This window comes from Pseudorasbora parva, chromosome 10 (assembly GCF_024679245.1).
Source record: "Pseudorasbora parva isolate DD20220531a chromosome 10, ASM2467924v1, whole genome shotgun sequence".
NCBI classification, from domain to species: Eukaryota; Metazoa; Chordata; class Actinopteri; order Cypriniformes; family Gobionidae; genus Pseudorasbora; species Pseudorasbora parva.
In genome coordinates, this window is record NC_090181.1 from 37,955,856 (window position 1) to 37,966,889 (window position 11,034).

At 35.7% G+C, this 11,034-nt stretch overlaps 1 protein-coding gene across 1 annotated transcript in view; it reads left to right on the forward strand.

Annotated features, from left to right (window-relative positions):
• The window catches only part of LOC137091524 (kelch-like protein 29), a 269,564-nt gene extending 259,354 nt beyond the window's left edge, over positions 1–10,210 (forward strand). Inside the window, exons 13-14 of the mRNA XM_067456031.1 lie at positions 4,317–4,461; positions 6,893–10,210. Of these exons, the coding sequence (XP_067312132.1) occupies positions 4,317–4,461; positions 6,893–7,076 (329 nt within the window). The 3' untranslated portion in view covers positions 7,077–10,210. The remainder of the gene's footprint in view (positions 1–4,316; positions 4,462–6,892) is intronic.
• The last annotated feature ends 824 nt before the right edge of the window (positions 10,211–11,034 follow it).

The window sequence follows — 11,034 nt, forward strand, 5'->3', positions numbered from 1 at the left end:
TTGTCATGTTCAAGAAATCAGTTTGAGATTAAATTAACTTTGTGTCATGGTGCATTTTCCTGCTGGAAATAGCTATTAGAAGGTCCACTGTGGTCATAAAGGGATGGATATGGCAACATTACTCAGGTACACTGTAAAAAAAGTCACAGCCTGAAATTTTTAAATACAATGGACTTGAATGTTTAAGTTATTTCAACTTGGATTATGTTAAACTGACTTTATAAAATGAGTTACATCTTGTAAAACTTATTAAAAAAAGTTTAACATTTCTTAACATATTTTGATTAGTTAAAACAATGTAAAAACATATCTTGTCATAATTTATTGAACATATATTTTTTTACAGCGTAGACTTTGGTGTTTAAACATTGTTAAATTGGTACTAAGAGGACCAAATTGTGTCAAGAAAATATTTAATCAAAATTTGGAGAATAAAACCTTAGATGAACAACAACACATGACATATTACATGCACCTTATCATTGTTTGTTTAGCAAAACTGTAACAGGAATTAAGAGGGTAAGTAATGGTAAAGCACTGCTAATTAAATACAATTGACTAACTTCTATAAAAACAGAAGTTTTGGCAGTTTGCTGGTCTGGAGAATTCAAATAAAATGTAAAACTATGCCAAGGAGGAAAGACATTAGCAATGATCTTAGAGAAGCAATTGCTGCCATCAATCTCCAAAGGGTTACAAGGCTATTTCAAAACAATTTAAAGTCCATCATTCGACAGTGTCCTCACTGTAGAATGATAGACTTTAAATTGTTTGAAACAGATTACTCACAAGTGGAAGACATTCAAAACAGACACCAATCTTCCCAAGATCAGACTGTAATTCTCAGAGAAATTGCAAACAATCAAAGAACTACACCTCAGACTCTACAGGCCTCAGTTAACATGTTAAATGATACAATTCATGACAATACAATTAGAAAAAGATGTTTGGCCATAATGCACAGTGCCAAGTTTGCTAAAAAAAACCAAGAGAGCATATCAGCACAAACACCTCATACAAAAGGGTCAAGCATGCTGGTAGAGGGGTGATGATTTTGGCCTTGTTTTGTAGTCACAGGACCACACTCATTGAGTCAACCATGAACTCCTCTGTATACCAAAGTATCCTTGAGTAAAATGTGAGACCATCTGTATGACAGCTAAAGCATGGCTAAAATAGGGTCATGCAACCAGACAATGATCTGAAGATCACCAGCATATCTACAACAGAAGATTTATTTTTCAAATCTATAAAGAAAAGAATGAAGGTATTGCACTAGCCCAGTTGAAGTCCAGACCTCATCCTGACTGAAATGCTGTGGCAAGAGCTGTGCATAAACAAATGCCCACAAACCTCAACAAACTGAAGCAATGTTGTAAAGTCGACCAAAATTCCTCCAGAATGAAGCAAGAGACTTATAAATCATGCAGAAAAGGATTGCTTCAAGTTATTGCTGCTAAGAGTAGATCTACATGCAATTGAATGTGGGTGTCCTAACTTTGTCACCCATGGTTTTTCCATCTTGACTGTATTTTTGCTTTGACACAGTGCCGTGTGTCAATATGTCATGTGTTGTTGTTCATCTGAGGCTTTATTTTCTAAATTTTAAGACCTGCCAAGCACTAGATGTTTTTTTAATTATTATTATGTCCTTATACAGAAAACCATTGTATTCAATAGGGTATCCTAACATTTTCACATAATTTCAGGTTGTTTCTTTTTAAATTTTATTTTGGGCTGAAATATAACCCAGTTCTTAACAGGTTTTTGTGAGATTTACCCTGGGACTGTGGTAATCTTCTCGTATTTGTCTTGTACTTAGGGCACCGTTTAGTTTAATAGATTAAGTGAGATCAAATATTATTCTTGTTTAGTGTTCAATATTGCCCAATGCACATGGATCTGCATGCACACTTCTATTTCTGACCATTATTTGTTAACCTTCCCTCCACATCTCTCTATTTTTTTATATTATCCGTAATATCTGTTCTTCCTGTGAGGTCTCACTCCAAATCTGAAAAGGCTCAAGATTTAATTAGCTCAATGTTCTCACGTCTCTCTTCAGCGGCTGAGGTTGAAGTCACAGCTGCTGAGTTGAATGTGAATTCAATTCAATTATTTGCCACTCATCAATTATTTATGTGTTTTCTCCTGCATGATTACTTAAATCAAAGGAGTTAACCGCATTCATGCCAACATAATGTGCTGGAACAAGGCTATTGATTTTCAATTGGGCCGTCGATAGAATGACCCCAGCTGTTACTCTTATACTTGTATATTGTTGAAATTAATAATCTGTTCAGGTGCCTTTCTCAATAAATGAAACATAATAAACTAATAAGAATTGCTTGTCTCTGATGTAAAATGTGCTTTGTAATCTTGTTTATAAATTGATTTGAGGTGTGATGCATTTACAAGAGATTACTCTGAAATCAACATAAAATCAATTGACCTTATTTACTTTAAAGGGATAGTTCACCCAAAAATGAAAATTAGCCCATGATTTACTCACCCTCAGATCATCCTAGGTGACATATGACAATCAGACGAATACAATCAGAGTTATATTAAAAAATGTCATGGATCTTCCAAGCTTTATAATGGCAGTGAATTGTTGTTTCTGTTTTGAAGTCCATAAAAGTGCATATCCATCATAAAACTGCTCCACACGGCTCCGGGTGGTTAATATAGTGGGGCCTTCTATAGCGAAGCTGTGCTTTTGTTTAAGAAAATATACATATTTAAAACTTCACAAATAATAATTATTATAATATTATTTTAATATTTGTTACATTTATGTAGCGCTTTTCTAGGCACTCAAATCGCTTCACATGGAAAGGGGGAATCTCCTCAAGCACCACCAATGTGCAGCATCCACCTGGATGATGCGACTGCATCCATATTGCACGTTCTAGCGTTCTATCCCACCACACACCAGCTGATTGAAGGAGAGGAGACATCAGAGTGATGAAGCCCATCAGTATATGGGGATGATTATGAGCCCATAATGGCCAGAAGCCAATGGGAAAATTTGGCCAGGATAGCGGGGTTACACTCCTTTTTCTGAAGGACATCCTTGGATTCTTTTAATGAACACAGAGAGTCAGGCCCTCGGTTTAACGTTTCATCCGAAGGACGGTGCTCTTTGACAGTATAGTGTCTGCAACACTATACTGGGGCATTAGGACCCACACAGACCACAGGTTGAGTGCCCCCTGCTGGCCTCACTAACACCTTTTTCAGCAACAACCTGGTTTTCCCAGTTGGTCTCCCATCCTGGCACTGACCAGGCTCAACCCTGCTTAGCTTCAGTGGGAAACCAGTCTTGGGCTACAGGGTGATATGGCTGGTAAACAGTAATCTCCAACTTCCACTGGTGTTCCAGCATATCATGTAGGATGCAGGTGTAGCGTAAGTTGCGGTGACGAACACGGAAGCACAGAGGATAGAGCAAAATAAAACATTCTCCATGGAGCATCATTACTGGAACGCCAGTCTCTTGTGAATGTATGCAAGACAGTTAGCGGAAGTTAGAGAACACAGTTTGCAAATTTTCAAATATGGATGTTTTTCTTACACAAATGCATTGAGTTGCTTTAGAAGGCCTTTGTTACCCCCACCCATACTTCGGGTGAGACGTTAAACCAAGGTCCTGACTTTATGTGGTCATTCAAAATCCCAGAATGTCCTCTGAAAAAAAAGAGTAGCGGTGCAACCCCAGCATCCTGTCCAAATTGGCCCATTGTCCATCATGGCCTCCTAATCACTCCCCTCTCCTGACTGGCCTGAATGATCTCCTCTCCACCAATCAACTGGTGTGTGGTGGGCATTCTGCCGCAATATGGCGGCCCTAGCATCTTCCAGGTGGATACTGCACATTGGTGTTGGTTGAGGAGATTCCCCCCTTCCATGTAAAGCAATATGAGGACCCAAAAAAAGCGCTATTGAAATGTAACGGATTATAAAGCTTGGAATAGCCAGGACATATTCGTCTGAAAGAAGAATGTCCTATTTACCTAGGATGACTTGAGGGTGAGTAAATCATGGGCTAATTTTCATTTCTGGGTGAACAATCCCTTTAATGTGTGTTTCTGGTCTTATTGTGAATGATTCACAGAGGGGGAAAAAATCATCATAATCTTTCACCAAAATATTAAAACTGCTTCTTGCAATCCAAAATTAGATGCAATTACTGTATGTTGCACTAGTAACACAGTAGCACACATTAACGTTTGCATATTTGCATGATGGATGTTCCTGACCTCATGGACTTAAAATGGGTTAGTGGTAACTTGTTTTATTTTGCCATTGTTCAGATAACAAGTACGCCCCGGCTGTGACTCTGAATGGATATATCTTCATCCTGGGAGGAGCATACGCCAGAGCCACCACCATCTATGACCCTGAGAAAGGAAACATCAAAGCAGGACCCAACATGAACCACTCCAGGCAGTTCTGCAGGTAAGACCAGCATCTGAATCACAGATGATTCTGAAAATTAAGCTGCGGACCATCATCTGACCCTGGAGAAAACTTGATTGAGAGTTTTTGCAGCTGTAAGAACGGGAGTTAGTCATGGCTGCTAAACCTATTCTTCTCCTTTCATGGTTCTTTGAGTACGGCTGAATAGAAGGTTATTGAACAAGTCTGCCTTTGTTAGTGGTGTATCACTATTACTATTTTTATACTTTTTTGTAATTCATAATACTTAAGTATTGATCTTTTGTGCACTTTTTGGAATTGTTGGGGGAAAAAATCCACCACAACCTGAAACATTTAAATGTTTAGGGTCTCTCAATTATTGTCTTAAAAATGTACTGCTTTGTTTAAATTTTTCATTTTTAATTAGTTTGTTCTCTAAATTCAAAATTCCACATCCAGACAATCAATTTGTTAAGTCAACTACAGACTGCTAACAAACCGGTGAATTTCTGAATGAGCTGAGACTGAGATTAGTGGGTTTAAAGCAAAATTATATTATGAACTACGTACAGAGAGCATTCACTCAATATCTTTATCACATTTTTGACAAGAAAATTGTCTAAAAACTGTTTGGCAGCTTTTGCATCTGAAGTCTTATAGTACACAACTCCAGCTGTCTAAAACACATTTTTCTTTAGGTTTTAATGCTTTGACAGTTATTTTTTTTAAATTATTTTTGTTGTTATTCATGTAAACGTATTGCAGTTGCTTTCAGCTTTCATAAATACAAATATATATATATATATATATATATATGCTATTTTCACCACATAAAGTATAATGAGCATTAACAACCATAATCAAGTAAGTGCAGATGGATCAAGCTGAGAAAAGCACATTGTTAAAGTGATGTGTTCCAGTTTACACAAAAGCCTGCCCTGTTTGCTCCTACGACTTTATTCGGTGTCCCCCAGGGTCATGCTTTGGGCCCGATTTTCTTTCACTGCTGATTGGTATTCACAGCAGAGGCAGCAATTAGCTCAGCAGCAGATAAAGCACGAATGAGCCGCCAAACAATCGCTAGTGCATCACGTCCCCCCAAAGCACACATGGGCACCTTTTACATTTCTGCTGTGTATTTGTGAACAAATACGTTTTCCGGAGGCGACACGTCAGTTACAGTCACACTCACATAAGTTTCCGCATTAACATTTTGAAACCTGTCAAGGGCTTGAAATGAATACAGCCCAAAGAGAAGATTAGGAGGTATATGATTTGTCTCATCCATCAGTTAGACAGTTGACAATGCAAAGCCTCATGTAAGATGGCAAATTGGAACATAATCTTTATCATTACGCTTATGTATGCGGTGAGAAATCCAGGATTTTTTCCCCTCAAATTTCTAGGGTCAAGAATCTTTGATAATTAAATGGTGCTGGTACCAACTGACAACTCAACACTGCCACTGAGTATTTTAGCTCTTTTTTTAGTCCACAAAAAACCGAATCAAAGAATTTGCATTAAGATTAGCATGATTTTACCCCTTAGTTTTGTCTGTTGGTTGTGCGCTCTGCTTCAAAGTGTACAAAGTGTTTGTTTGTTTTTTGTTTTTGTTTTTTTGTTGTTGTTGTGGCCAAACACCTTTAATAGCAAAGATTTACTTGAAATCCCCTTGAGATTGTAAGTGTATTTCACAACACATTCACATGTTCAAGGTTTTTACAATGTTTGTTATTGGTTACAACTTGCATGTCATCCATAAAGAAATGAAATATTTGTTTTTAATTTAAAAGTATACATTTTTTTCTTTCATTTTACAAAATGGTGTAATTAATTAATTAGCAGTTAATTAATAAACCACCTGCAGCTCCATCACAAACCCTAATTTGAGACACATTTTTTTGTTTTAACACACTTGTTGTTGATAATAAAGTGATAATATATTTTTGTGATAATATATTGATAATATATTTTTCTTCATCTTTGTCTTTTTATATAAGTGTGGTACACAATAATCATATTCTATCTGTTAAGTCATTAATAACAGCCAGAATGCATTATTTAAAATGTATAATATGATTATGGATTATGTTACTACCCACCATCATTGTGATATCATTTATAATCAGTTAGCGGACTAAAAAATTCAAATAAATCAATGATTGTTGGCATATTGAAGTCTTTCTACTTCTAAATTTCATATTTAGCTCAATTTGTTACTTGCCATTTCTTTGTAATTATTGTAAAATTACTAGCAGTTTCTGAGTGAAAACTTTTTTTCAGTTTATTGTTATGCTCAGTATTGTCTCGTTTATTATTAGTTTTTTCCCCTTTAATTGAATTATTATTTTATATATTGATAAATGTGGTTCTTTTATTTATTTGTATTTGTCAAAGTAAAAATCATTTTTTTTAAAGAAAGAAAGACTGAAAAGAAACTGAACCAGTTCTCAAATAACCTATTTTCCAGTGCGGTGGTCCTGGATGGGAAGATCTATGCGACCGGTGGCATAGTGAGCAGCGAGGGCCCGGCTCTGGGAACCATGGAGGCCTTCGACCCCTGTGCCAACGCATGGACGCTGCAGCAGAGCCTGCCTTGTCCACTCTTTAGACACGGTTGCGTGGTTATTAAGAAGTACATTCAGAGTGGGTGACGCTGACACAGACGAAACACGACTCCACCGCCTCTAGCACACCGGACACCCACTTTCCACACGCCCAGGATTATGTGCTTATACAGAAGCCTCGCTCAATTTCTGACACCCACACGGAATGTAGAAGCTAATCTTCTCTGCCGGGCGCAAACAGGCCTTCTTGTAATATAGCGCACCTGACAGAGCTGTCGGTGATGTGTTTCGTGGCTCTAGCCTTAATGCTCTGTGGCCATTGGGATTGAACCTTTTTTTCCTTTCTACATATTTCCTTTTTATCTGTTTACAGATTTCTGTAACATTTTTGGCATTGCTACCATTTTAATGTTTGCATAATGTTTGGTTTTCTTCCTTTTTTTTGCAATACTGTAAAATTACACCATCTGGTTTCGATAAGCTGTTTAATGGTTCACTTACTTGTACCACTATTTCATCATATCCAATTCACAAGCACTTTTTAAAAACATAGGGTAGCAAAGGGACAAAGTGTTTCTCTTAAAGTGCACTAAAACCTCATTTGACTCTTTGCTAAGCTCCACCTGCCTTAGTTACTGTTGCTCACTCAGACTACCTTGACAAGAATGGTGCAATTGTTAGTGAAATGAGCTCATGAAGTGGGAAAATGGATTGGATATTATTCTTACGTGGGCTGGAATGAAGCATGACATTGCGAAGGATCTTTTATCTATCTGCTGTTTTGGATCTGAAACTGATAAATTACGCAGTAACGTGATTAAAAACTGCAGAGACTGTGAACAGAGACTGCCAAATGCCTCTCACAGTCACTGAAAAGAGAAAAGCAATTACAGCTGATCACATTAGGGTAACTGCTATCGCTGATACATACGTTTTTTTCTGAGAGTGTACGACCTGAATCAATATATGAAATGACATTTAGAAACATGCATTTATTTATTTGCAACAGTACACTAAAAAAAAAAAAAAAAAAAAAAAAAAACATTATTCTTGATTAGTATTTTGACTAATTTCCCAGTTAAAATAATGAAACCCCCCATTTGAAAATATTTGAAACCACATAAATGTCCTAAAGAAGCTAAATCTGCCAGTGCAATATGACATACCACATACTGTCAAACCAAAAATTATCCAGGCACCAGATATATATTTTTTTACTAGTGGGTGCAGGACACTATAGTTCATTTATGTGAGTGAGGATAGCAAAATAAATTAAACTGTGAGATATATTATGCTCCAAAATTCTCAGAAAAATACTCCGAAAGCAAATCATAGTTCTACAGTGCAGTGAAACTTTGACCTGACCATGTTTTATTAATAGTTTTTTATTTAATTGCAAATGTAAACTTTTACACCACAGACTGAACAAAATTAAGAATTGCTTGGTCTTTGGTTGACCTAAATTGATATTATGTAATTGTGTACTTAAATTTAACAGCTAATTGGTTGATTGTAATCAATTATACACCTTGCTATCAATGTTATCTCACATTATAAGATTAATGTGTTCTGACACAGTTTAACTGTCACATTTTATTACCATTTTCTAAACTAATGTGAATAAACAGTTTTAATGTGAGAAAATGTTGAAGGTGTCTGAATACATTTTGGATTGACTATATATAGTGTTTATTAAACTTAACAGCCATCTTATTCAGTATTGCTTCTTTAAAAGATTTTTCTTTTTTTCTTTTTTCTTTTTTTTTTTTAGATATGACTTTTAAAGCACAAAATGGCAGTTTTTTCATTCTGATGTCATACATGTTGATTTGGGAATGAACGCAGTTTAATTTATTTCTCAAAGTTTATTTTATGATTTAAAAAAGCATTTAAAAAAATTCAAACACTTACATTAGAATGAAACAAAAGCTTGTCTTATAATATGATACTTGGCAACAGTTGCTTAGGTAGGGTTGGCCAAGGGTCAATTATAACCAGGCCTGGAGAGAATCTGTGGAATGGATTTGAAGTCAATATGAATTTAAGATTGATTTATTTTTTATAGTGCATGATTCACCAGGGCACATTATTATAATGAGACATGTCTTGTAATCTTTCATCAAAATGGAATAACTTGAAACGACCTCTGAAACTACTTTCCTTTTCGGCTGACGTCTTTATACTGCAATAATTCCTTTTTTAACCACTACTTTTATCTTGTTTTTCAATATAAATATTTAAACATCCAACGTGACTTGAAAAGCTAAATTTCATAAGATTTTAAAACTTGTTTTCACATAATTTACTGTTTTGAATTAAGTTTATTTTGGAAAGATGTTTTATCCTGTTTTAAGCAAAAATCAAACTTAATCAAGAGAGGTTTATGCTTAAAACAAGAAAAAACAAAAGGCATCAGGGAAAGTAAAATAAACTTAAAACAAGATATAGTCTCTCCGTCAGTTCCCGAGGGATGAAATCAGGTCCTAAATATTTATTTTCTTTCTTGTTACGTTTCAGTATGTAAAGTGTCACATTATGGAGGTAAAATGAGTTGCCAGTGGTGTTTGATTTTGACTTTAAAAACCGTGGGACAGATTCTGTCTACACCTGATTATATTTCACATGTGCACAAGTTTAGCTTGATGTTAGTTTTATAATAAGATGTGATTAAAACACAGAAGAGTATATTTATATGAGATGTTTAAAGACCTTCCCTTAACAGGAGAAGATGGCTTTTGGGTCTCTGCTCTTTCTGACAGCATAAGTCACCATAAGTCTCTTTAACTGGGGGCATCTTGGACCGGAAGTTGAAAGTGGGCTTGATCATCTTGAACTGGACTGATATGACATTTGTAGCTTGATTTTCTTTTCTTTTCTTCGGAATGTTTCACTCTTTTCTTGCACGCCACCAAAGCACAAAACATTTGAGACTTGGAGAGAGGACGGGAAGTGTTTGCCTTCATTTCCTCTGCATTGCCAAACCACCAAGCGGTGAAACACGCCGTCCAACAGGGAGGACGATTCTCTGTTCACGAAAGTAACAAAAGTTTATTTTAGGAACTTTACATGTCAAACTGTTTCTAGACAAAATGTATAGTATGTTGAAGAAATGTTATGTACAAAACACAAGCTGTTATCGTTTGAATTAATGATCATGTTTTATCATTAATTAAAGCAATAACACATATGCAAAATACAATGTGCATTCATAATGAAAATCACTAGTCTGGTTTATTTTGACTATTTGAGAGCAAATAAGGGTTGTGAAATTTGGGAATCAAGGTGTGTTGTTACTATTCAAACTTGATAATAAAACCCTCAGACACATGTTAAATAAGGCCATATCTAGAGACAGAAAAATATTACAGTGAATACATTTCACGCAATACATAATGTTTCCCGTACAATGACATAACTCTCTGCTTAACTACCACAGTGCAATGCATTGCTTAAGAAATACGCTAGTCAGAACCGTTTCCCAAAAACCATATTGTCGCAAATTTGATGTTCAACCATGTTGGTTTGTTATGTCACACAGATGGTGGAGTAATATTTTTTTTAAATAATTACCCCATGATTTACTCACCCTCAAGCCATCCTAGCTGTAAATGACACTCTTCTTTCAGACAAATACTATAAGACTTATATTAAAAAATATCCTGGCTAATCCAAGCTTTATGATGGAAGTGAATGAAAACCCCAAATATGAAGCCCTAAAAAGTGCATCCATTCATTATAAATGTAATACAAATGGCTCAAGGGAGATAATAAAGGGCTTCTTATGCGAATCGATGTGTTTGCCTAAGAAAAATATCCATATTTATATGAAGTAAAAGTAAAATACCTTCCGGCGGTTCATCATAAGCTAGATATTTTTCTTCATAATGTGTTAAATGGAGAAAATTTTGGGCTGCTTCAGAAAATGTAAATGTATAGAATTTAATAAGGCCAAATCTAGAGACCACAAATTTCCCAGTGGATTCTTTTCCCATGATATACACACCTAGCAACCACATACCAACAACTTAGCAACCATTCATAACAC